We start from the raw sequence: 26,036 nt of genomic DNA, 5'->3' as shown, positions 1-26,036 counted from the left end.
GCTTATTACGGACCAAAGGATCAATAAATCACATACCAAGAAGGGCATAGCCTCTTGAAACGGTTGGAAGAAGAAGAATATAGTGGCAACCGTTGTTTGTTCTCGAGACAGAACGGGCACACGAAAAAGATGCTCTCGCTCCAAATGTGATACAAGATGAAATGAAGGCTACCGAGTGCTAAGTTCATATTGCCATTGTTAGTTCAATGACCAAATTAAGTGGACGATTTTCTAGGGTGAAAATCAAGTTATGTACGCCACTTCAATATATAAGAGATGTTGTTTATAATCAGCTGTTGGTGATTGTTTAGGATGGTGGTGGTTGCACCTTCAGCCCACTATGGATCGAACCACGGGCGGATTATCCTTTTAGTGGTGGGCAACATACACCAAGACTTTGCACGGCTACAGTCTTTTGTAGACGACGTGTGAGTCTATGCTCCGGTAATAGGACTAGAGCATTGGCCACTTGAACTTCCAAAATAAGGCCAACGAACAACGCTATCTGCATGAGCAGATCAAGGGACGATATCAAACTTGTATCAGCTAACCATGATCTGCCGTGGGACTTATGTCTATGATCCATTTTTCCAATAGGCTTGCAGGGTTCTAGGTCCTTTTACAAACACGGTCTGCTTTGGAGCTTGGTCCTATCTTCTTCTTGATGTTGCGGGAGTAACACCCTCCATCATGTCTTGTGCAATGAGAGAACGTAACGGCAAGGACCTCAACTTGCTATAGAGAGAGAGAAGGGGAGATGGCCGATTTTACCATCAACGGGCTTGAACTATCACTTTGTCGTGTCTCGTTTCTGGCCTATTCTAAACTAACAACCAATATGTAAATTCGGATGCACAAGTTTTTCGCTAGAATTGAATCATCTGTTGAAGTCACCACTAAGGCGTCAGATCCTGTGAATCCACTCAACTCGGTGTATCCGTATTTGAGACTACAGGGGCCAGACTAGTGGAGGCTGCGGGCGGTTTTTTTCGTATGTGAGACGTTAGATGAAGATCGGAGGGCTGACCCACTACCAATGGATGACCAATCATCTTCTTTTTTTGATAGGTTCTAAATTTTCGGACGGAAAGGATACTCTCCTCTAGACCCCTCAGTATTGGGCATTTCCGCCGGTATCAATACCAGTGCTCGGTGTATCCGTGCATCCGAAACATATCTCAGCACACCGATCTGCATCGTCGGTGCGTCGTTCTCCTCCCTGACGGGAGGCGACTTGCTACTCCATCACGATGTGTCAACCTCCTCCCCGACGGCGGAGACGAAGACCGCCCTCCACGGCATCTCCGCGTGCCCTGCTAGCTCCGACAGCGACGATAACCCAATGGAGGCATCGGCGGCTTGAGGATCATTGGAGCCGTGAGGAATCGTGGAGGGTTGGGGATTTGAGGGATAAGTGGATTTGAGAGAAGATATATGAGAGGTGGTTTTGACAAATACGGAGACCAGACCAGTGGAGGCAGCGAAGGTTGGATACGCTCCTCCTAAACGGCTAGACCCCTCGGCATTGGGCATTTCCGCCGGCATCTAGGCTTCCCTACCCCTACGCTAGCCCGTCGAGCGGTTGGTGGTACGTACAGCTGTGCGCCTGACACCTGTTACCGCCGCCAAAGTCCCGCCTGGGGCACCCAACCGGGCTGGACATCCCGTGGGCCGCACAGATTTGGTCGTGTCAGGCCCATTTCCGTCGCGTCAAAGAAAAAAGAAACAAAGCAGACGTGAGGGCCCACCCCGAACGGCGAAAACGAGAAAGAAAACAAGCTAGCGCGCCCGTTTGGCCAATTTCGCCCCACGCTTTCCCTCCCCATCGCCTCGTCCAATTTCGAACAGTGCTAGAGAGAAAAAAGGAGGTCAGGCCATCCTCCCCAAATCTCCCTGGCCGTCGACGCCTGCGCGAGCGAACCCTGCCGAGATCCTCGTCGAGGGAGAGAGGCTCCGCACTGCCGCGATGCAGAGGAGGTGGCAGGTCTTTGCCCAGCCCGACGGCAGCCTCGCCTGGATCCCCGTCGCGCCGCCCGCTCCTCCGCCGCTGCCGGGGCGCGCCGCGGGTTCGGCCCTGCCGACGGTGCCCGCCGCGGCCGTAGCCCCCGCCCCCGCCGCCTCTGGGGACGACGGCGCGCTGGTAGAAGGTCCGATCCCTCGCTCTCTCGCCTCGACTTCGCTTCGATCGTTTTTAAAATGTAAGTAGTACTGATCCCGTTCTGCCTCCGCGTTTCTCCGGTCAGAAACCCTAGGCGCGGGCGGCGCCGAGGGAGCCCGTGCCGCGTCCATGAAGGACATCCTCGTCCAAGGTACCGCCTCGTACAGCCTCCCTCTATTCTCTATCTGTCGGTATGAGCACGCGCGTGTGCAGTGTGCTTGACTAGTTGCTGACCTGGTTGCGCTCGTGCGTACTGAAATGGCTGCGCGCACGCTCTTCCTTGTATTGCCGTCCTGGGGCTTGCACCCAAATGATTCTGCTCGACTGGTGATTGACCTGTTGTTACGGATGGATTCCGCAGCTCGGAATAAGATGGTTGAAGGTGACGGGATGTCCGAAGCAATTGTGGATGGAGGAAAGGATGAGCTGTTCTGCACTGGATCGGGGAGATCAGTGTCTGTCAGTGAGAGGACCATAAGGAGAGCCAGAGCGTTAGTTGGTGATGAGGCGGGGGAGACGAGTAATAAGAGGATAAGTAAGAGTTTATATGGCAACTTTCGGTTTGCTCTGGTCAAACCCTTCCATTTTCGTTGCTGTGTTTGGTAGCACGAACTGGCTAACTTTCTGTTCGTTTCTGCGTGTATTATACTGGGTTGATCTGCTTTCTGCATTTCAGAGCAACCGATTGGTGATGGCGCTGATTTAGAGGGCGAATTGGGAGGCATGGATGTATCATTTAGAGGTAAGACTTGTTTCCACCTTTATCTCCGTAGAGATGAAACTGGTTGCTGCAACGAGATGTAGAAAGTGCTACGATTTGATAATTTTATGCATTGTATTTTCTGAGGTTCTGCAGTACGCATTAACTTTTGCATCTTATGAAATTTAGGTGAAGGGCATAACAGTAGCATGTCCCCAGTGTTCCAAACTGGATCAGGAAAAGCAGTCTCGCTGAGCAAGGACTCAGTCCAGAAGGCAAGAGTTATTTTAGAAGGTAGGAGGTTTGATGCATGCTTACTTTTATCTAAATGCTGGAACTGTTTTTTTTTATTTGTGCATGATAACATACCGTTAGCTCTCAGTAGTTTAGGGATTGCTCATCCTATGTACCATTAGAATAATGTGTCGCAATTTATAACAAGACATCATAACATACTGTTTGTAAAACCAGTTGGATTTCCTGTGCAATTCGTTGACTATTTATTATAAACTCTACCTACCATTGAAAATATATTTGTGTGTACATACGATATAATACTACCAAGTACTAAGATAATAAGTGGTGCAGATTCTTCTACTTTTCTCTTTACTATTTACAGATTTTTTCCATTTAGATTATTGTATCAATCTTTAGTTTCATTTAAGAGAACTTCTATGTTTTTTCCCTGTATTTACAGGTTATTGTAGCCATCATTTGTTTGGAGCATGATAATTCTGAAACTATAAACCTCCATCGATCCAATATTACCAATACAATGTACCTTCTACCAAAAACATCACACTAGGCCTCATTTGTAAAGCAGGAATTTGTCACTTTCCACGTGCCAAAGAAGGCATAGTAATATTCAATGACCTAACATAGATCATTAATTAGTCCACCAAATCGATGGTTTTGTAGTTTTTATTTATGAGATGTTTTAGTATATTTTTCCTTTTCTTTTGGCAATTGTAAAAGTACATGCCACTATTGTTGCAAAAAAAAATGTTGTTACTGCTTCTGATGCCATACAAAAATGTACCGTACTGGAGTGGGTAGGTAAGGTTTGGTCCTGTGAGACAAACCTCCATTGATAACGCAAGGGCTGTTTTGGTGAAACAAACAATTGCAAAGCAAGGTCAATTTGATCAGAGCATAAGGCATCTTTATGTTGCAAAATTTTGGATATTTTGGTTTAAAAAAAATTTCAACATTAATTTACTTTTTGAGTAACTCACTCCTCCGCCGGCAGATGTGGGAGGTGTGGACAGCATGGAACAGTTTCCATTATTCCAAACTGGTTCAGGTCGAGCTGTATCAGTCAGTGTGGCATCTTTTCAGAAAGCCAAGTCTGTCTTGGGGGAAAATAATACGAGCGGAGGTAAGTTTTGATTTTTCTGCTATTTGAATTTAGAGCTAGTGCTTCTGTCTAATTATTGTGAAATGCACACCTTTTCTTGGTGTACTGATGGGATTCCTCTCCCATTAGGAAATACAGAGAGTTTTGGTAGGCCTGACCAGCCTATGATGTTCCAAACTGGTTCAGGAAGGCCAGTCATGATCAGCGAAGGACCCACTGAGAGCTGTAGGGCTGCGGTGTTGGAGGAAGACGCTGAAAAGAGTGGTAAGATTGAGCTATCTGCGTTCTTTATAAAAAGCTTGGACTGTGTCTTTCAATATATCTAAATTTGCCACTATTTCTAAGCGATTACTTCTTTGTGAAGGACATTGCGGTACCAACTGCCAGTTCCCAATGTTCCAAACAGGTTTAGGGAGGCCTGTTGCTGTGAGCCGGAGCTCAGTTCAGAAGGCAAGGGCAGTATTGGAGGAACAGAATATTAAAGAAACTGGTAACACACATATTTGCTTATTATTGTTTTAAATTTGATGCACAAGATCAGCAATTTTTGTTTGTTTTCTTTGTGATTCAGGACATGGAGATACCAGTGATTGTCCCACAATTCTTCAAACTGAAACACCGAGGTCCGTTTTGATGAGTAGCAGCTTAATCACGAATGATAGATCTGTCACACCAAAGGGAGATAGTACAATGCAAGGTACTTGATTTTCTCAAATGTATTGTAAATGTTCTTCTTTTGTGTATTTGTGTTATCATCTAGTCAACATTTTACCAACGGAAAAATATTATTACTGACACACCTGTGATTTTCCTCCTACTGAATAATCTCTGTTCTCCACTCCAATAGAGAAAAATCATGTGGATGATGACCACTTACCGTTGTTTCAAACTGGGTTAGGGAGGTCAGTTGCAATAAGTAAGAGCTCAATTAAGAGGGCTAGTGCAGTTCTGGAGCCAAGGAACATTGCAAAGGAATTGGAAGGTAAATTGCTCTCAAAACATTGCACATCATGGTTTTATAAGTAGTGTGCTCTTGTTAATTGGTGAAAAACGAGGCATTATTTATTGACACTCAACTATTCTTTCTGTAAGATGAAGCTCATTTACATGGTGGCCATGATGGCGCTCTAGTGTTTAAAACTGGACTTGGAAGAACCATCTTAGCAAGTGAGAACTCTATAAAGAAAGTACAGGTTATTTTAGAGGCTCAAGAAGAAGCTAAAAGTGGTAATTTCCTGACGTGTTTCTTGATGTGGATTAAAACGTAGGTATAAATTACTTCTCTTACTGTCAGCGGTCATTTAAACACTTACCTTGATGTGCAAACTAGTAAATAATGACAATGGAGAAGCCTATGCTGAAGATGCAACGTTCCAAGCTGGAGCGCAAAAGTTTGTACCCCAAAATGGAAGTTCAAGTCATAATGCCAGTATCCTCTTTGAGCAAGGAAGCTTTGCGGAGAAAGGTAGTTTTTGGAATCATTGGGTTATACAAGACATCTTCCTTCCATTCCTTTAACATGTACTGTATTATTTTGAAAGGATATGAAGACTATGGAAGTCAACTGCCGATGTTCCAAACCGGATCTGGAAAGTCGGTCTTGATTAGTGAAAGCTCAGTGCAGAAGGCAAGGGCTGTTCTGGAGGAAGAATGCAATATGAACAGAGGTATATATCATGCTCATAAATTTTCTGAGACAATTCCGCTGATACAGCAACTGTTCATTTTCAATAGAAGATGGTAAAGTTTAGTGTGCATGTGTAGTTGAAGTGTCCAATCTGTCTCTGTCGTGTTGTAATTTCTCTGTAGAATACATGGCGGCCCAGCATGGATATGTTAGCTAACCATCACAAAATCTATAACGGTTATTACTACACTGGCTTGGTAATCTAAGGGTTCTACAATGCCTTTTAGTTGCAAATTAGACCAAGTTTATAAAAGGAAAAAGCTAGTAATGAGCCACAAATGTGTAACCTTATTATGCTGCAGCATTCATTTAGAACTGTAAACTTCTTTATTGATTTCAAGTTTCAACTTTAGAGACAACTGTATTAGCCTATTATATGTGTCCGAATCATTCTTGAACCATTATAAACTGATGTGGTTTTTCAATAGTACCAAATTTGAACCATATGATGTATGATCAGTGCAGTCCAATGACCTAATCTGGCATTGGAGTGGCATGATGATGTGGTAACATGCACTTGCTTATTACATAATATTAGCCAAATTTGAAAAGGATATGTAATCTGTGTTTTGTGCATTTGAACTTCTACCATTTGCCATTTAGAGTGCTGATTTGAGATATTCTTTGTCAGATAATCATAAGCTCCTTAACAGCAAGGACAAAAAGTTTCATGTCTTTACTTCGCCTCTGAAGACAACCTGTGCAAGAACAGTAAATATATCTTCAGTTGGAGTTTCTCGAGCTGCTGCTTTGTTGGGGTTGGAGGAGAATACCCTTTCAACACAATTTTTCGGACACGTGGGAGAAAAGCTAGGTACAAAGATAACTGTTGAGCGGGAAAATCCAGAACAGAGGCTTGGTACTGCATCTGTTCATGGAATTTCTGGTGGTTGCTCCATGAGTTCTTTCCCAACAGAAAACCAAGTACTTAAGGAACCACATATGTCATTTCTACTTTCTAATAGCACTCTCTCCGATTCTGGTGAGTGTCCTATCAGATTCAGTACTGCAGGTGGCAGATCAATGGCTATTTCTAGTGATGCACTTCAACGCGCGAAAAGCCTTTTGGGTGAATCAGAACTTGCGGTTTCGAAAGATGATTTAGTTGGGCACTCTTCGGTATCTGTTTCTAAAGATGAGATACCAAGTTCAACTCTTGCCTGGAAAGAAGGTGATCTTGATTTACCAAAAATAAGTAGGGCTGAGGGCAAAACTGAATTATCAACATTTTCTCACGAAGCAATTCCTGAGAAGAAGCACACTGGTTCCTTTGGATATGCTGTACCCGATACCCTGGCGACCAAGGGAAATGGTAACAGGTTTCATGTGGGGAGTCATTCAATCAGTAATATCCCAAAGATCCCGAAGCCTTCTTCCAGATGTTTATCTGAATCAGACAATGCAAGTGACACTAAGGACATGGCTCGACGACTCCATATGCCATCGGGAGCATTGGTTGACATCACTAACTTCATGGGTGAACATTCTGGAAATATCAACCATGTTAATAATGAGAAGAGAAGAAGTGTGGGAAGAAATTCTGCATCCCCATTTAAACGGCCCCGCTCATCCAGGTCTTGATTTGCATCCTTGTTAGCAAGTTGTAAATTTCTTGATGCCATGCTTCTGATATGCCCTTGCTGAAACTGGTTAGGTTCATCGCGCCTATAAACACCAACAAACAGTCCTCTACTGGTAAGCTGATTGCTGATACATATATCGGTACATCTCAAATTAATTTGTTCATGATCGGTTCAACTATTGCTCACAGGAGTACACAAACTGCCACCAACTCTGATCACTCCCTGTCGAACAAAGCTTTCTGCATGTTATCCTTTTCAACATAAAAGGAAAACTTGGAAAGAGTATTTCGGTGGCCGTCCTTGCTTCAATCTTTCGGTACGAAGTGATCAATATCTTTTCTGCAGTTGCACTGTATTCCCAACTTTCTTAAATGTTAACGTAAATCTTGTGATAGAAGGAACATCTAACAGATGAAGTAAAGCTCATGGATGCAAAAAGAGCTGAGAAGTATACGTTCGATAGCTTGGGTACTGGTGCAGAAGAATTTCAGAAGATGCTGCTTGCCTGTGGTGCTTCGTCGACATATGCAACTAAAGAGTAGGCACTATTCTTTAATTGAATACCATATATTTCAGTAGTGCATTAACCTTTTGAGGCTGGAACATCTCCCTTGTGGAACATCTTTCCTGTTTCATCACATCATGTGTCTTTAGTAGAGTATAATACATGGAAAATGTTTTCCATGGTCTCCTAAGCATTAAGTTGTGCCCCATTCTTTCTGCTTTATCTCTGTGGCTGCGTCACACTAAGATTAAACTATATTGCTTTACATGTTCTGCATGTAGGATGCCAGTAAAACCCTGATAGTGTTCATCGGACATACCATAGATTTAGCTGGAGATGCTCCAAATAAGAAGTGCATCCTAAACATGAAATGACTTGAATCTTTCTGTTTCAGATGGGTGAGCAATCACTATAAATGGATCGTGTGGAAACTTGCTTCACTTGAGAGATGCTATCCAACTAAAGCTGCTGGTAAATTCTTGACAGTTGCTAATGTTTTTGAAGAGCTGAAGTATAGGTGAGATAATACCTTTTCTACAATTCTAATTGTATTGCCGCATATGATTTAATTCATGAAGTTTCATGCATGTTAGGTATGACAGAGAAGTGAACAATGGCCATCGGTCAGCAATAAAGAAGATTTTAGAAGGAAATGCTTTGCCATCTTTGATGATGGTGCTGTGCATTTCAGCTATTCACTCTCGTCCTGGCATAAGCAAATGTAAGTTGGAGGCTGGTAGAGCAGATACAAACGAGGACATCAGTGGCAATAAAAGCCTGACAGCTGCTCATAGAAACAAGTCTGCACAAATTGAATTAACTGATGGATGGTATGTGGTTGCATTCTATTTATTGCCATACATGAAACTGAAAGATAGCAACAACTTCCAGTGTTTTCCTTTTCACAGGTATGCCCTAGAAGCTTCATTAGATGTGGCACTTTCCGAACAACTAGATAAAAGAAAGCTTTCTATCGGACAAAAGCTTCGGGTACTATTCTGTTTTCACTTGGTATCATGGGCACATAGCTACAATTACTCTTAATGTATACTTACCAATATGTATTTTGATTTGGCAGATATGGGGAGCTTCTTTGTGTGGTTGGACTGGGCCTGTATCATTTCATGAGGTTTGCCGGCTCCTTCACCTCAGTTTACTGTAAATTTGAGAACCATACAATCAAATTTTTGTGACTATTTTTTCCAGGCATCTGGTACCGTCAAATTGATGGTCCATGTAAATGGCAGTTATCGTGCAAGATGGGACGATACTTTGGGGTTCTGTATGTACTTTTAGTACAAGACTGAGTATTTGTTACATACTGTGCTGCTTATCCCTGTTCAAACTGGTGGATTCTCTTGATAACCTCTTAAACATATCTCAGGCAAGCATGTTGGACCCCCGCTGGCATTCAAGTGCATAAAAGCTTCCGGTGGCCGAGTCCCTAGGACACTGGTTGGAGTTTCAAGGATATATCCTGTTCTGTACAAGGAGAAGTTGCCCGATGGTCGATCTGTTGTGAGATCTGAAAGGATGGAAAGAAAGGCGGTACAAATGTACCACCAAAGGTACTATTTAATATTTATGTTACTGTAACCAACATGTGCAATATACAAGATGTTCATTACACCTTAAATTGAAGTAGATTATCTGTCGAAGTAGTCAATTTACATGTACAAGTGTTTTCCTGAGAAGTTATCTGTACCGTTACATGCCCAGTGTATCAAAGCATATTTCTGTTGATGCTGAAATTTTGGGATGAGAATATTTTCTATATGTTTTTGCATGGCGCCAGTGGAAGTTTTATCCTTTTTGTATAGAGATTTTTTTCAGTTCCCGCTGTGCCACTTTCTGATTGCTAACGAGCTTTTCTTCTATAGTTGACTTTCTATTTTTATGACCTAAAAATCTAGGAGTGGAGCTGTCAGTTAGATTCATTTTAAGTGTTACCTGCTATCATGAGCCCTACAGATTTCATCAATACTCCATCCTTTCTGAATTACAAGGCACCCACATTTCAAGGTTTAACTTTGACCATCAATTATAGACAACTAATTGATGAGTTACTTGACATAAAATTATAGTGTTGCAAACTTCTTTCAATACAAACTCAACGGTATAATTTTTGTGGCACATGACCTACATTGTGTTGCTCAAATTCATGGTCAAAGTTGAAGCTTCAAAACTTGTAGCAGTTTCCCTTTTAATCTGCTATTTCCCTTTTAATGCCACTGCAGTAATCATTACCTTGTCATGTAGAGTATCTAAGATCACGGAAGATATTCTGTGTGAACAAGAAGAAAACTGTGGCAGTACTGATGATAGTGAGGAAGGGGCGAAAATTTGCAAAATGCTAGAGCGGGCGGCTGAGCCTGAAGTTATGATGGCAGGCATGACTTCAGAGCAGATGATGTCTTTCTCCTCTTATCAAGAAAAGCAAAAGGTATACATAAGTAGTTCCTGTATCTATCAAGTATCAACCAATACATGGAAAGTTGCATAATTTATGTCATCATGTTGCAGGTAGTTAGGCAAAACAAAGTGGCCAAGAAGGTTGAAAAGGCACTGGAAGTTGCTGGCCTTGGTCCAAGAGATATTACACCATTTTTGAAATTGAGAGTGACGAGCCTTGTTCATAAAACCACTGCTACAAAAACCACCAAGGAAGGGCTAATAACAATTTGGAACCCTACCGAGAAGCAAGTACGGCACAATCTTTCTACAGCATTTAAGTGCCATGAAGCATTTTATTCTCTGTTGAGAAGAGAAGAAAGATCATTTGGTTTTATATCATTGAAACAATCCACACATTCCTCCTAAAAAACGCCACACATGATGCCTTTTCTTCTCTTTACAGTTTTGCTGTTATATGTTCTTCTGGAACAAGACTTATGTTATATTGCTTTGGACGATTCCCACAATATTCTGCTTATGATATGGGAAATTTGCATTAGGGCTTAACATTTCATTATTTCTACTGACAGAAAGCCGACCTGGTGGAGGGACAAATTTATTTTGTCACAGGACTGGTGCCTTGTACCTATTGTACTGACATTCTTTACTTGCATGCTAGAGGACCATCTACGATGTGGAAGCAGTTAGCATCAGTACAGGCTAAAGATTTTGAGTAAGAGAGATCAGACTAGTACATATAATGTCCTCATTGTATTGTTCAAACTTAACCATGCTTTCTTTGCAGACCATTTTTCACTCCACGTAAGGTGGTTGAACTGTCATCATTTGGTGATGTACCACTTGCAAGGTTAGTCTAGGTACCTTGTGGCAAGTAAATCTGCTGAACCCGTCAATCTTCTGTCCTTGCAGTAACGAACCTACTAATGAGTAATCTTTTGTCTGTTTCAGTGAATTTGACATTGCAGGTGTTGTTTTGCATGTCGGCGACGTTTATTTATGTAGCAGCCAGAAAAGGCAGTGGCTCTTTTTGACAGATGGATCTAAATTTATCTCAGGCCAGCAGTCCACAGAGCAAAACGATTGTCTTCTAGCAGTTAGCTTTTCTTGCCCAATTGCTGGTGACGACTATGCATTTTTCAGTTATGCCCTTTCTGGAAATACAGTATGTGATCTCAGATTGCGATGTCTTTAATTTCAAGTTGATGTTTCAAGTGTGAATTTTATTAACCCCGATGTCACTAGTCAGTTCATCATAATTTTGAAACCTTTCCACTACGTAGTGAAATTCACTGTGTAGATATTTGAGGACTATACTGCCAGCAATTCTTATTTTATTTTATTGCCGTCTTACTTCACTGTTTGACTTTATCCATTTGTAAAGCTTTGGCCTACGGTTCCCTCTGTTGCTCAGGTTGGTTTCAGTAATCTCGTCAAGCGACAGAAAGACCAGATGAGGCGCTTATGGGTAGCCGAGGCAACAGAGAGCACCACCTATACCATTTCCCATGAGATCTCCAAAAGATCGCATCTTAAGGAAGCTGCGACATGTGCTGAGAAATGGGCTTCAAGTTCTTATCCTGTAAGTTCCTTGAGATCACATTTATTTGCGACTTGCTCTGGTGGTCCTGTTGTATGTTCTGATGCAATATGAATGAACCATTTCAGAAAATTCAGGAGCTAAAGGAAAGGGTTTTGTGCATAATTGGTGACAGTGGTGGCTGAAGCACTATGAGATATATCATATATGAATGCTGCTACTTTTTTGGAGGTAATGTAAGAAAATGTGTCAGGAGTTCTAGGGAATTTACTATCCTCCCGGAGATAGTAACTGGTTGGAGTGCTGGTTGGACCGTTGGAGGTGGTGTTTTCCAAGCTTCCACGACCGTTCCAGGATGAAGTTTGTGGCAACGGGATGCTCATTCGTAATTACGAAGGGATATCCAAGAATTGATTTCATGATGAATGCCTAGTGACAAAGCGATCTATCATGGGCTATGTGCGTTGACAGGTACGCTGGTTTAGGCTGCAGTTGTTCATAGCTGGATATTGGAACTTTTGGTAACTAGATAATCACTCTTGAAACTTTGCCAACCACGTGTATAGTACTTCTATGTGTGCAGGACATGCGAGGCTGAGCAGGACTGATGAGCGGAGACTCGCGGAACAAAAGGGATTTCCCTCGACCAGTAACCACATTATTTTTACTAAACATGACGGCATCTTTATGGAGTTTGAAGATTCGATGGGGAGCAGCCTTCGGTCCACCGTCTGGTTCAGATCATCCAGGATGAAGTTCCATCCTGGAGTAGAGCGCGAGCGCTGGGTGTACAGTGAATTATCCTGGAGAGTTAGGTCTGTCGCCAAGTGGCCGCCCTGAGGGTGTGCATTGTCGGGCCGCTCACGCATGCCGTTTCATGTACATGCATGCTCGACCTTGTATGTTTAATACCTTGTCCTATCAATGAAATGGTGCGCAAGTCTTTTGCTTATTTGCGAAAAAATTAGAGTTTCAGCGCTGCCTTTGCATTGATGTGTTCTTGTCTACATCCAGTCTTTGATGCTCAATCCACCATTTCAGCGCTGCAGTGGCTTAGGAACCATACTGACAAGTGGCTTGCGGGCATCACGAGCGACAGTGAAACTTTTTTTCTCGTCCTCTTGCTCAGTGGTTGTTCAGTCTGATCATTTTGTATATCGTTTTCTTTCCTCCAAATGAGACTGATGTAATGGACTATGCATTTCTACCCAGCAGGAGTCACATTGTTACCTTTGTTTAGACATTTTTGGCGTGTAACCTTACTGAACACATTTATGTGCTACGTCTAAGCTCGTGCACCTCATAGCATGCCATGATCGCAGTTCATTATTTCCTCAACTGTGATAGTTCAACATTAAAGTTTCTGCAACCAGCCAAGTAGAGCTCATCTATGCCTAATGTTTGCAAATCAATTGACATGTCATATGGCACATATACGTGATGGTGCAAAACAGAAAACAAACTGTTTTTTCTTGCCAACGTGCAGTTTGAATATGCAAAAACTTGAAAAGAAAGAATGTAGCACTTATTATTGTTACAGTCGAGAATCCGAAACAAATCTAGCGCAGAATGAGAATGAGGCAAAAACAACGAAATACTGTATAATCTACCAAGTGATCTCAGAAGGAAAGTTCTGTTACACAGTTTGGAAACCAACAAAACCTTCCCTATGAAAATAAACATCAAAACCAATCGAATGATTTTACAACAGATCGGTGGTGCATATATCTTCATGCAGTTTGATGTGAAATGTACAACCTCAGGTGACCATGGCTGAGCGTGTGCCAATGGACGGCTTCTTCCGCTGTTTTTTCCTGGGAGATCAACTTCTGATCTCCCAGTGATGACATGTCAATGCAAAAATGCATTATTCTGGTCAATGATTGCACTGAATGCATGACTTTATGATCAAGTTTTTCCTCGTCTATTATATCTGCATGGTACAGAATAGGATTAGCAATGAGGTGTTTGGAATTAGGTCATCAACTCGTGGCTCCAACTCCCATACAAAATTCTTTGATTTATTATTGCATTCCTGCGTTACTGTAAACATAACATGTTCGGTAATAGTGGAGTCATACTCCATCTGCTGCCGGCTTAGATCAACTGTATGGTTAATTTCCTAATTCACTCTGTTGACCATAGTTCTGTCCTTTTCTAAAAGGTGTGGTTTACTTCTGAACATGATATCACTTCAGGGAAAGTCATTTTAGCACCATGAATTTCAAAACACAAGTTACATCCGCACATGGAGCTAGTTAGTGCAAAAACCAGCTGGTGTGTGTGGTAGTAATATCACAAACTTTAAAAGGAAGCAATTCGGTACAGCAAGCACAATGAGCTCATAAGAAGAGTGTTTACCTTGAACATTTCACCAAAAAGTCCTTCCAGAGGGTTCTGTTGCCGTATGCCATAAAAAATTGCGGCTATTTCATCCAATAACTGCAAAGGACAACACAATCATCAAGGCATCATGAGTCAGGAATCATGAGCTCTCTTACGGTTCACATTTTATAGATTCCCAATGGATACAGGTAATCAAGGTCAAAGTTTGCGGAGATTGTTAAGTTGAACATGGCTCACAACAGCTTTTTCTAAATGATCTAAATTAATCTTTCACGCATCCACACTGTTTCACAAAAATATATATTATTAATATTTGGAAAATGCAGCTAGCCTTGTTCATGTTTGAGCAATCATTAAAGTATGACATGTAATGCTTAAACAATTGTTCTTATGAAGCTACAGAATATTCAGTAGTGGAAATACCTCGTCAAATACGGGGTCTCGATCTGTACTTGTCTTGTACTTTTGTCGAAGTGTCCTAAAAAGAGGGTAAGCGTCTCTTTCAAGCCTGTAAGAAACATTTGGTTAATAATGCCTATAGCAAGAGAAAACAATGGCAAAATAGGTCTTTATTTCATGTACAAATAATACCCGAAATGGGATTGACAAAAATGGAAAAGTTCTTCAATATATTTTGCAAAACTGATCGGAACATCCATGATGCCTTGAATAATTCAAACTATAGGATTAGTTTGTTCAAAGAAATCTACATAGCAAATCTGGGTTTAAACATGGCGGGAAGCAATAGAAGTACCGGAGAATTGTGAAAATATGATATCAGCCATTTCTATTTAATATAACTGCACCACTGAAGTATACATTCCTGATATATGATCCAGAGGATGCTGCATGTCATGACTTACGCTTTAATAGTTAAGCATTGGCCAAACTAACAGTATCAACGTAATCAGTGGCTCATCAGGATGTTGGGGCAAGTTAGATTTAAGTTAGATTAAACCAATTTTCCTTCAACCTTAGCCATTGACTGGATATATGTATACACAACCCTGGCTACACAATATACGTGAATGTCAAGTAGGAAGATAATCAAAGACTACACAATATACCCATACAATGTGAATCCACGGAAGCATTTACCACACCAACAAACAGTAATTTTGTCTTTCTAATTCTAAAAATAGAAATACAAAAACATATGCAGCCGACATCTGAGTAAATCATGCAAAGATGCAGCAATTATTCCACAATAATATATGCACAGGACACCTGAAACATGACAAATGATGGGAACAACTTACGTTGGTAAAAGATACTTCACAAACTGAATTAAATCTGTTTTAGGGAATTCCAAGTCAGCAGATTTTAGAAGCTCCTTCATCTCATCCATAAGTAAATTTGCGTCTCTGAGATTTCCTTGTGATAGGTACCTTAAACAAAGAACATCATATTAGAAAAAACAGAAAATCTCCATCCCCAAATTCTCAATATAATTTCATCCCAACAGGCAACAATGTTAATATACTGTATGCATTTCAATATGACCGAAAGAGGATATGTAAATCACATGGAGGGTATTGTGTTGATGCAGTATATCCTATGGCATGCATACCTAACACACTGCTAACTGACCTGCATCCATCATTGTAAGTAGAACAAAGTCACAAACACTAGACAATTCCCTTCCAAAATTGGTTTCCGCAGTGCAAAACACAACCTTCGTTAATGGTTTTATTCTACTCTACCCTCGTGCAAAGAAGGAATGACCTCTCATGTCATGGCTGTGGGTTATTCAAGTAAATATGATTTTGTATGGGAACTAAGAATATATTAGTTTGGTTAAAGTTCAAGATATTGGGATAGAGATAACCCAATTTGATAACTTGAGAGATTTGTTGCCAATTGTTTTTTTGAAGGGCAGTTGCCAATTGTTAGGAGGGAGGGGGGAAATCTATATAATGGCTGACAAGTACCCTTTTCAATTAAGAAAACATTAAACTAATATCACTCTAAATCTCTCTTCTTTCCATCTACCACTGCTCCTCTATCCCAACTAACCCCCCTACCTTAGCACATAATATCCCAAACAAGAAAAAAGAGAGAGGAAATCTTACATTAGGACACTACGTGCCATTGCAGTATCATCTTCACCAGGGTAGCACTGTACAGTAAGGAAAATAAAAGATTAATATATATATCATACAGTCAAGAGCATAGTTGAATATGTTTTAACACCCAAATGAAAGTTGGCCATGAATCTTGAACTGGGGTCCAATCCACAAACAGACTGGGAACAAGACAGCAAGCAATTTAACAAGCATATGTTCTCCTTCTATATTTTAGTGAAGGATGACCCACAATAAAGATCATACACTAAGAAACCTACTGTACAAATTTTTTTAGAGTAAATTACAGAAAACCACCACATTAGTGGCTAGGGTTTCACATAGGTACCAGTTGTGACTAAAAACCACCAGATTAGACAAAGTGCTCCGTCGTTAGCGTTTAAACCCGTTTCTGCGAGACGGGTCCACCGATCAGGCCGACGTGGCGTCCAGCGTACCAACTCTCTCTTCTTCCTCCCTGCACTCTCTCTCTCTCTCTCTCCGATTGATTGCAGTAGCAGAGATTGATTGCAGCTAACGTTGAGGTCTTGGTGGCGCCGCTGGTCTCCTTCCTCCCCCTTCTTCTTCAAGAGATAGGAGCCTCGGCTCTCTCTGTGTGCTCCTCCAGCCCGCTGCCCGCAGTCGCTCACGTGCCCCCCGCCGTGGCCACCCGTGGCCGCCGCCCGTAGCGCGCCCCCGCCTTGGTCCGCCCGCACGGCCACCGCCGCCCGCAGCGCGCCCCCCGCCTTGGTCCGCGCGCACGGCCGCCGCCGCCCGCAGTGCGCCCCCCCGCCTTGGTCCGCATGACCGCCAGCTGCCGCCGCACGCAGCACGCCCACCGCCTTGGTCCGCGCAAACAGCTGCCGCTGCCACAGCGCGCCCCCTGCCTTGGTCCACGCAACGACTGCCGCCGCCCGCAGCGCGCCCACCGCCTTGGTCCGCAGGAACGGCCGCCGCCGCTCTGAAATTCGGATTCGCCGGGGGATTGGAAGGTTGTCGCCGCACGGAGAAGGACCTCGCCCGCCTCGCTGCCTCCGTGGGCGCCGCCGCCGCCTGCAGCAATACCCCTTGCCCGCCGCCTCCAAGGTCTCCGGTGCCGGAGGGGATCAACGTTGTTGGTTGGAGAAGGAGGGCGCATCCAGCCGCCGGTTCTGGAGTGTTGTTTTCTCAAGGGAGGTCTTAAGCGGGCTGCTCTGCTCTTCCGGATGGATGAGTGCTGGAGTTCGTGCCCACGTACAAGCACGAGATCAGGCCGGCGCCGGGGAAGAAGGAGCGCGATGGCGTGGCTGGCTGGCTCCGGTACCTATACTGGTCCTGAAGCCACGCTGGCAAGACACGTAGGACTGACAGTGGGCCATCCTTGTTAGTATCGGGTTTAGACTCTAGCAGCCGAACGGTTAGTCTAATTCGGTGGTTTTTAGTCACCAGAATGTAAACTGGTATCTATGTGAAACCCTAGCCACTAATGTGGTGGTTTTCTGTAATTTACTCTTTTTTTTATGATTAACATGCACCCGAGGTCCCTATTCTTTCGCGAAGGTGTCAAGTAGGTCCCTAATTTTTCAAAATGCACGTTTAGGTCCTCATTGTTTGGTAAGTGGTTCATTCCAGGTCCTTCGCCTGTATGCACAGCTCCTGCCGCATGACATGGCTGCCACCTAGGCTTTGGGCCCACACGTCAGGCGATGACGTAGCGTTGCAATCTTACAGAAAACCCCCCGCGTGGCAGATGTTCCTAAAAAGAAATATGTGGCTACCAAGAGAAGGATGAGTTCTGCAAGAGTGGTAAAAAGATTCCATTTTTTAATACATGCAGATGTCACTAATCCTAGGTGGCAGCGCCATGTCGTCGCATGACGTGTGGGCCCAAAGCCTAGGTGGCAGCCACGTCATGCGGCCAGAGCTGTGCATGAAGGCGAGGGACCTGGAATGAACCACTTAACAAACAATGAGGACCTAAACGTGCATTTTCAAAGATTAGTGACCTACTTGACACCTTCGCGAAAGAATAGGACCTCGGGTGCATTTTACTCTTTTTTTATTGTGGAGAACATGGAGTTACTAACCAACCATATCGAGCAATTACTAGCTGTACTAAGGAAAAAAAAAATCGAAGTCTTTGACTTTCACTTCTCAATCCTCAACTATAGCCCAAGTTTGATTTCCAACCCGATTCTCCAAAATGGTTTGATTCAAATCCTCCGTCTTTTCATGTCATTGTACTCCCGGCTGGTCCAGCTGCTTTGACCCTGTCTGCATGCTTATGTGGACGCCAGTGTGGAAACCGATTACTCAATCAGCAAGGAAAATCTTTAGATTTGTAGGACCAACATCTCTCTCACACATTGACTTGTTCTTCTTCCCTAAAATCCAAAGAGAGGAGGGGAGGACCAGGAGCTCATCGGCCTTGGAGGTGGATGAAAAACAGAGATGAATGATATTATTTGGAGGCTCAGACAGGTGGTTCCGCACACGTAGCATCCACATGAATGTCAATGAAATGGACTAGTTCACATAAGCGCCACAACAACCAAAATTACCCGTAAAACTAACCAGGGGATACCATTCATGGTATGGATAGATATAGGGTTCAAATTACATGTGAAATACATTGAAATATTTTGGCAGGGTAAACTTTTGCCATCTCTTGGAGAACACAAGAACATAGAATTTGAAGCAGAATCTAGTATGGACGGGACTAGAAAGCAAACGTTTGCTGCAGAGTCAAACCAAGCACACTTCTATATATTTAAGAAAGACCAAAAACCTGTTTCCCCATTTTAACAAACAGGCTTTTGTTCCCTACTACATGGTACATGTATACCTAACATGTGTTCTCGCATGCTAACCCTACCAGGGGATCATGGTGCCAGGAAGCAGGGGCATGGAAGACGGGGTTAAGGGACGTGACTGACAGACTGGTGGAAGAGAAGATTTGGGATCCAGGTGAGGAGAAAGAAAAGATCTACTAGTTTGTGAGATACAAGACATATGATAAAGATGAGCTGTTCAGCATGAATGTAACATCACAGATCAAACGGCTCACGCCACTGTGTGCAAGTCTAATTGTATATATGCACTGCTTAGCATTTACTAATCCTCATTTGTAACACCTACTTTTAAGAATAAAAAGGATTACCTTGCCCATAAAGTTTACCAGCATAGCAGCAAATTTTTTAGGATCATTTCCGCGCACAAAATGGCTTGATACTTTAGTCATGTCCTGCAGTCAAGGCCACTCCACATTAAACTCCAAACATAATTACCAGAGTAGTAAAAATAGTAACAGCAGCAATGACCCGTAGAAACCACGGCTCTAGCATACTCTCTCCGTTCCTGACTGGTACATGCCATTCTAGCTTCTAAATTTTGTTGCTACATAGATCCCATTCTACAATTTTGAGATAATTTCGAACCATCTTTGGACTAGAGTAACACACATCGCCTACCAGTAATAAGTGATCAAAGGAAGAGGGTTAATGCAATCGTTTCTACACATGCCTTGGTTGATGTGCAAATACCTAAAATACTAAAATGTCATGCATTCAGAATGGAGGGAGTAGAAGATAACCATGGTAAGCCAGAGAGTTATGGACAGTGTACCGTTTCTGGAGATTCTGAGTATATGTATTCAGCCAACATAACATGCAGCTCAGGAGATCCATTTCTTGATGTCCCAAACTCAGCAGACCACCTTAATAGAGGGATGATACATTATTAGTGCCATATAGAGATCTCAGCTGGAAAGAGGGAGACTAAAACACCTTGTCTATTAACAGAATAAACACAATAAAGATTTAAAGGTCTTACGTCAACGAGCCTTGAATTGCAGCTAAATATATGTATATATGGGCACTACTTTACTTCACTTTAAAATAATGACCAAATTTAGTTTCATTCTTTCAAGGCCATGACAATGAGTCAATGAAGATACAACTAAAATAGGCATCAAAACATGTATGTTCCTATCATGTTGCGTTCATTAGTCAGCAATGCTCAAGGACAAAACTATACAACTCCAGGTCAAATTATTCATGCTGTTCAACAATTTGATATATTGAACTACTGGACATAAATTATCCGTGCTGTTCAATAGTTCTGATGGAGAAGTTTGATGCTTGGATGGTCAGTATTTTTTTATTCAGGTTGATCTACTAAATAAGTTTACCTTACCTGAGAGCAGCTTTCAGAAATGACGAACAACCCTCAGCACGCACTTTAGCAGAAGACATAGCTTCAGATAATTTCTGCCCGTCATCGTCATAATCATCCCCAAGGAAATGGGGCATATGTATCCTGGGAAAAGCCTCATACATCTTTTTGATACGACCTACCACAAAAGGAATAAATATTATTTTCAGAAGGCAAACTAACGACACACAATAGACTACTAGGTAAGAGTGTGTCACAAATGATAAGTGTTCCAAAATTCAAATCAAATGTGCTGTACATTGTTAATTACACAATGGGAAAGCAATTTAGAAGACAAAATTGGTAATCTAATGGAATAGTAATAATCCTTCGTTAAAATGAGAAACTGACCAAAAGTTTCTTCATTATAAGGAAATTGTCCCTTCACAAGAGTGTCCACGAACAGCACCGCAAGTTCAGCACCACAAGTCACCTTAAATTGGTAATAATAGAACAAAAAATGAAACCTTCGGCTGATAAGGAAAATAAAATAAAGATTTGAAGTATTGTTAACCACATAGCATTAATTGGACCAAATGGAAATTCAGGTTTACACACTACAGCATACTATAATGGTGGTCTATTAGCAATTACATGCCTTCAAATAACCAAGGCAGCTTTTGGGTTGTTTTTTGGCTCATTATATAACCTCTGGATTTGGAGAATATATGCAGTTAATAATATCACACAGAAAACAAATGCAAGGGTTGACATCAAATTTAAATGAATTAGCTGTTAACAACATCCGTCAACTTGTGCAGATGCCACTAAGGCACTAAGGTAAGTAAGTAACCTGCACGTGCTTCAATTGAACTGTAGCTCCTGATTGAAGGATGTCCAACGCTTCTGAATACCTCTGACAAGTAATGTATCTGCATGTAATGACCCGGAAACAGATTAAAACAGCAACTTGATCTTTGGTACTTTACCACTACCACAACACACGTCAAACAAAAAATTGTCTTAGCTTATTTTATCCACAATATGTAAGTTACAGATAATCTGATCTTATTGTGCCCTCAGACTAAAACATAAATGCACATTTTGTGACTTGCCATTGTGGTCCATAACTCTAGTATCCTTGTAACGCTATACCCGGAGTCCCGGATGCAAAGATTCCATACGTTGTTGTACTCTATTTTTTCTCAAAGTAAGTTCCTAGCACCATTAATGATGTTGTATCGAACTCACCTAGTGGATCTAATTCGAGTGGTCGGTATCGGTCCATATGTTAAGAAATTTGAACAAAAGCTTGAAGGGAGCCAACCAAGGGTTGGCTTACCTTGAACTGGTTGACTTGTACATTTGTTGGGCTTCGTAGTAATTCCCTCCCTCCACCATGTTTTCGAGCCTATCAATTGTCTGAAAAAAAAAACACGACTCACGATTAACATTGGAAGATGTTAACTTGAACCGCAAGTCCGAAAAAAAATACACCAAATTGTATCCTCTGGCGCGTGAGCAATTGGACACGAAATCGGCACTTGAACCCTAGCTCGAACAAATTGGACGTGGGGAGGCAGCTCCCCCGCGAGGCCGCGAGCGGGGCAGGCATCGCCGCACACCGAGATCCAATCGGGGCCGCCGCGCAAAACGCTCGCCCCAATGCACCCGCGCGGGCAGCCGGGCACAAGCGGGGATGGGGGCTCTGGAGACGGGGATATAGGGGGTCAGGCCCTCACCTTCTGAGGAGGCGGAAGGTCGCGGCGCGACGACGACCTCATGCTCAGGGACCGCGACATGGCTGGCTCTCCCCGGCGGGCGGTGATCGGAAATCGCGGCGTCGCTTCGCGAATTCTCTCGCCTCCGACAGGAACGCGAGCTTTGGGGGCTTCCGGCGTTAGAACAAAACAGAACAGAGGAAGCCGGGCTTGTTCTTCACGATTTGGAGACGTGGGCGGATGGCCTTGGCGGGCGCTTATCGTGCTAGCGCGGATCTCAAAGCAGCTCCTCCGATTATTTCACGCTCTAATTGTAATCTGATACGGTGTACTAAAATAATTCAGGATAATCACAAGAGCCCTTGGATGCAGCACGCTAGGTAATCCAGGGACCAAACTGAAAAAGGGACAGGTTGATGTGGCCGGCTGCCTGCCTCCATTTGCCACGGGATAGCTAGCACCAGCAGCAGCATCCAATCCGGAGCAGCAAAGCAATGGCGGCCTCCACTGCTGCTTCCCGCCTCTCGCCCCCTCGTCCCCGCACAGCGTCCCCCCCTTCAACTCCTCCTCGCCGCTCGCGCTTCTCCCCTCTGCGCGCTGCCAAGTATGCACGCACGCCCCTTCCTTCCATCCTTCTTCTCTTTCGCCCTTTGTCGTATCAGTTGACAGTTCCCAAATGGTTGATTCTGTCCCGTTCTTCAAACCTAGGATTTTCTTTTTGTTCCGGGTAGTGGTATGTATCCATGTAGGGTAGTAGTGACTAGCGAGTAATGATTATACTGTGAATTTGAGCCCATTGTGATTAATTCAGAATGTTTTATTTAACCTTTTCTCTGAATTTTTTTTCCTTTACAGCTGGAGGGACAGTGTAAATAGGCCCTGCTTATTCTGTTTATTCCTTCTTAGGATCATCTCTTTCATAGCACTTTTTCTAATATTTGGAAGGCTATCATCAAGATAATCTTTGGTACTCTGTTACTGTCTAGAACAGGCTTTCAGATACCAACATGGTATAATCGAAGATAAGGGCACAGTAGAAATGCACACCACAAAGTTCCAGTTAATTTTTCCACTTTGATCCCCCTTACTAATGTACACTGTTTACTGCATGACCATCTTCATGGAAATGTTTCGGCTCTTTGTTCTTGCAGCGCAATGATGACCTTATATAAGACTTTCTTCTTTTCCTAATAAGGACTGTATGTAAATCCACAATGATTTTATGAGTTTAAAATTTCGAGAATAACTCGCATCCTATAGCCGACTAGCCAACCTCAAATTGAATGCTGTTTTCCAACTAACTCGTCTTTATGGTGTAGCATAAAAAAAAAACATCTTTAGGGTGTTACTGGGCATATTCTCCTGCAGGTGGCTCCACAATGTCACACCATGCCTTTCTGATTTCGTGCAATGTATACCATCTTGAGTAGTGGTAATTTAGCTCATTTCTATGCTTAGTGATGTTTTTTTGTCCATGCATATCAGTAGAATTGCACTGATGGATTTTGTGCACCATCACCTCATATTGCCAGCAAGGTACAAAACTAAGTTGCTTTCTCCAGATCAATGGTGGAGCAATCGTTGCACTGTCAATTATGAACTCAAGTTATTGTGGTGCATCCTCAGCATTTGTTGATGTGAATCTACGATTGTAGGATGGAAGCTGTGTTATCTGTTGGAGCTCATGTAATTCCACACCCAAGAAAGGTTAGCCATTTATGTTAAATACACAAATGAAATTTTAGTTTACAGATCATATTGCTGGTGGGACTTTTTGCTTCTTTCCACATATAAATCTGAAGTTGCCATTGTTTTGTATTGAACCTTTTCACAATCTCAAGGCTGAGACTGGCGGAGAAGACGCTTTCTTTGTGGACAGTGACACTGGTGGAGTGTTTGCCATTGCAGACGGCGTTTCAGGGTATGCCATCGCTGCAATGAACTGCATCCCTCCCTCCCTTCTTTTTTGGATTGCTTTCAACAATTTGAAGCGATATATTGTTCTTTCAGCAATTTGCATTGACACATGGCTTTTATCCAGCTAGTCATTCTCTTATCTACTGACAGATGGGCAGAAAGGAATGTCAATCCAGCTCTGTTTTCTCGAGAACTTATGGCAAATAGCTCTGCTTTTCTCAAGGATGAGGAGGTATTCTGCATTAGTACTAAATAATTTTTTGTTCAAATACCATGTCGTGTACTCTATACTATTGCGACAAATTTAAATATCCTGTAGAAGTTTCTGTCCTCTACAGGTCCGTCATGATCCCCAGATTCTTCTAATGAAGGCTCATGCTGCCACTTCCTCTGTTGGATCTGCAACGGTGTAAGCATTGTTCTTACAGTGTTATATGTTGAACAGTTTAAGCCTTACGGATCACTCCTTTTCTAGTAGGCATGTCAAAACTTACACAGTTCTTTGCAATGGTAACAGAATCATCGCGATGCTAGAGAAGAATGGGACTCTGAAAATTGCAAGTGTGGGAGATTGTGGGTTGAAAATTATTCGGAAAGGTGATTAGGGCTGTAGTTATATTTTTCGTAACCTTATTAACATGTACTTTATACCAACTTTAATATGCATTATTTTATACTAGGCCAAGTGATGTTCTCTACATGCCCTCAAGAACACTACTTTGACTGTCCATACCAGATAAGCTCCGAGGCAGTTAGTCAAACATATCAGGATGCACTGGTATTTACTTTTCTTATAAACCTTGAATCAGTATTTTTTACTGTTGAGGCACCAGCAATATGACACAACTATTGTATTGCCAATCATTTTTTACCTTCACTCCCAGTGGTTTATTACTGTATAGCTCAACATTGTTGGGATCTTTTTTTTACCAGGTTTGCACTGTTAATCTTGTGGAGGGTGACATGATTGTCAGTGGCTCAGATGGATTTTTTGACAATATCTTTGATCAAGAGATCCTTGATGTCATTGCTGAATCTCCAGGGGTAGATGAAGCTGGTAAATCTCTCACTTTTGCAACTGGGGACACATGTTCTGTTCCTTTCGATCCCTCTGAAAATTTTGATATTTTCTGCAGCAAAAGCTTTGGCGGAGCTTGCCAGAAAACACTCGGTGGATGTAAATTTCGATTCGCCCTACTCAATGGAGGCCCGGAGCAGGGTGTGGAACAGATACATCTCATGACAGCCTTTTCTGTTTTTCTTGTCACTCCCTACAAGTTTCTACAACTTGTTTGCCAATATTTATTTCTGATTACTTACATGCAGGGTTTTGATGTTCCCTGGTGGAAAAAGCTACTTGGTGCCAAGCTAATAGGTAGGTAACCATGATTCCCTCACTTGCTATCATGCTATGTTCCGACCAGCAAGATCAGTTAACTCATGATTCTGAGATTTTGTCTCCGCAGGCGGTAAGATGGATGACATAACAGTCATTGTCGCGCAAGTGAAGACAGTGGTGATCCCAGATGATGAGGTAGACCTGTTAACATTTCATTCGATCTCGAGACGAAGCCATCAACATTGTTTTCACCTTGATATTCCTTTTGCTGTGTGATAATTGCAGGGTAGTGGGGTAGAACAGGAACAAGGGAGTGAGCTAGGCACTGGCGCTGCGGTCGTGTCCGCTGAATAAAATGAAGAATGAAAGCAGTTGTATATGCTGAATCCAAAAAAAAATCGCATTTCTTTCTTTTTTTGTCAATGGTGTGCATTATGTACGGTGCAAAGAAATGGAAGCGAAATATAGTTAACACCTCTGTGACCTCTGTGCTGCTGTGCATACACAATTCCTGCAGATTTTGGGGCCTAACACAAACAGAATTATGCTCTGAATCTCAAGTTATCAGATCTATGGA

The 26,036-nt window shown here is 42.5% G+C and overlaps 3 protein-coding genes across 13 annotated transcripts; 2 read left to right on the top strand and 1 right to left on the bottom strand.

Moving 5' to 3' along the window:
* The first annotated feature begins 1,807 nt into the window (after positions 1-1,807).
* On the top strand, positions 1,808-13,185 carry LOC100832537 (protein BREAST CANCER SUSCEPTIBILITY 2 homolog B). 8 transcript variants are annotated; one of them, XM_024459420.1, is made up of 32 exons: positions 1,808-2,147; positions 2,244-2,309; positions 2,520-2,693; positions 2,835-2,900; positions 3,048-3,152; positions 4,108-4,236; positions 4,345-4,479; positions 4,580-4,705; positions 4,787-4,912; positions 5,063-5,197; positions 5,308-5,442; positions 5,546-5,680; positions 5,757-5,882; positions 6,534-7,476; positions 7,557-7,597; positions 7,674-7,801; positions 7,881-8,023; positions 8,385-8,507; positions 8,584-8,820; positions 8,899-8,980; positions 9,069-9,119; positions 9,197-9,272; positions 9,375-9,558; positions 10,250-10,433; positions 10,514-10,693; positions 10,975-11,117; positions 11,190-11,252; positions 11,354-11,567; positions 11,817-11,984; positions 12,071-12,413; positions 12,509-12,874; positions 12,984-13,185. In XM_024459420.1, the coding sequence occupies exons 1-30, from the start codon at positions 1,967-1,969 to the stop codon at positions 12,125-12,127; spliced, it is 4,656 nt and encodes a 1,551-aa protein (XP_024315188.1). In that variant the 5' UTR covers positions 1,808-1,966; the 3' UTR covers positions 12,128-12,413; positions 12,509-12,874; positions 12,984-13,185. The 8 variants fall into 8 exon arrangements, with proteins under 8 accessions (XP_024315188.1, XP_024315190.1, XP_024315191.1 ...); XM_024459422.1 differs by lacking the exon at positions 12,984-13,185 and having other exon boundaries at positions 4,354-4,479; positions 12,509-12,894; XM_024459423.1 differs by lacking the exon at positions 12,984-13,185 and having other exon boundaries at positions 5,114-5,197; positions 12,509-12,894.
* A 243-nt stretch (positions 13,186-13,428) lies between these two features.
* On the bottom strand, positions 13,429-22,417 carry LOC100843356 (Golgi to ER traffic protein 4 homolog). Its single transcript, XM_003569028.3, has 12 exons — positions 22,225-22,417; positions 21,825-21,904; positions 21,336-21,414; positions 20,894-20,975; positions 20,525-20,681; positions 19,955-20,045; positions 19,491-19,574; positions 16,361-16,407; positions 15,548-15,676; positions 14,712-14,796; positions 14,304-14,384; positions 13,429-13,875 (listed from the first exon to the last, which is right to left on the bottom strand). The coding sequence occupies exons 1-12, from the start codon at positions 22,282-22,284 to the stop codon at positions 13,870-13,872; spliced, it is 981 nt and encodes a 326-aa protein (XP_003569076.1). The 5' UTR covers positions 22,285-22,417; the 3' UTR covers positions 13,429-13,869.
* A 213-nt stretch (positions 22,418-22,630) lies between these two features.
* Positions 22,631-25,946, top strand: LOC100840921 (probable protein phosphatase 2C 1). Of its 4 annotated transcripts, XM_024459644.1 has the most exons (13): positions 22,631-22,807; positions 23,689-23,739; positions 23,859-23,910; positions 24,045-24,124; positions 24,271-24,352; positions 24,459-24,529; positions 24,638-24,717; positions 24,801-24,898; positions 25,054-25,177; positions 25,257-25,339; positions 25,447-25,495; positions 25,587-25,654; positions 25,745-25,946. In XM_024459644.1, the coding sequence occupies exons 1-13, from the start codon at positions 22,698-22,700 to the stop codon at positions 25,811-25,813; spliced, it is 1,017 nt and encodes a 338-aa protein (XP_024315412.1). In that variant the 5' UTR covers positions 22,631-22,697; the 3' UTR covers positions 25,814-25,946. The 4 variants fall into 4 exon arrangements, with proteins under 4 accessions (XP_024315412.1, XP_003569068.1, XP_024315414.1 ...); XM_003569020.3 differs by lacking the exon at positions 23,689-23,739 and having other exon boundaries at positions 22,632-22,807; XM_024459646.1 differs by lacking the exons at positions 22,631-22,807; positions 23,689-23,739 and having other exon boundaries at positions 23,853-23,910; positions 24,245-24,352.
* The last annotated feature ends 90 nt before the right edge of the window (positions 25,947-26,036 follow it).

The sequence above is a fragment of the Brachypodium distachyon genome, chromosome 2, assembly GCF_000005505.3.
Source record: "Brachypodium distachyon strain Bd21 chromosome 2, Brachypodium_distachyon_v3.0, whole genome shotgun sequence".
NCBI classification, from domain to species: Eukaryota; Viridiplantae; Streptophyta; class Magnoliopsida; order Poales; family Poaceae; genus Brachypodium; species Brachypodium distachyon.
Note: the sequence above shows the minus strand (reverse complement) of the source record. Positions and strands in the feature narration are given on the sequence as shown.

Bases quoted from the DNA above. Each gene is read 5' to 3' on its own strand.
- LOC100840921 (XM_024459644.1), top strand. From the start codon at position 22,698: ATGGCGGCCTCCACTGCTGCTTCCCGCCTCTCGCCCCCTCGTCCCCGC. The intron at 24,353-24,458 runs GTATTCTGCATT...TGTCCTCTACAG, and splicing joins CTTTTCTCAAGGATGAGGAG to GTCCGTCATGATCCCCAGAT. The intron at 24,718-24,800 runs GTGATTAGGGCT...ATTTTATACTAG, and splicing joins GTTGAAAATTATTCGGAAAG to GCCAAGTGATGTTCTCTACA.
- LOC100832537 (XM_024459420.1), top strand. From the start codon at position 1,967: ATGCAGAGGAGGTGGCAGGTCTTTGCCCAGCCCGACGGCAGCCTCGCC. The intron at 5,883-6,533 runs GTATATATCATG...ATTCTTTGTCAG, and splicing joins AGAATGCAATATGAACAGAG to ATAATCATAAGCTCCTTAAC. The intron at 7,598-7,673 runs GTAAGCTGATTG...TATTGCTCACAG, and splicing joins CAACAAACAGTCCTCTACTG to GAGTACACAAACTGCCACCA.
- LOC100843356 (XM_003569028.3), bottom strand. From the start codon at position 22,284: ATGTCGCGGTCCCTGAGCATGAGGTCGTCGTCGCGCCGCGACCTTCCG. The intron at 21,415-21,824 runs GTAAGCCAACCC...CATTACATGCAG, and splicing joins TACAAGTCAACCAGTTCAAG to ATACATTACTTGTCAGAGGT. The intron at 20,976-21,335 runs GTTACTTACTTA...TACCAATTTAAG, and splicing joins TTCAATTGAAGCACGTGCAG to GTGACTTGTGGTGCTGAACT.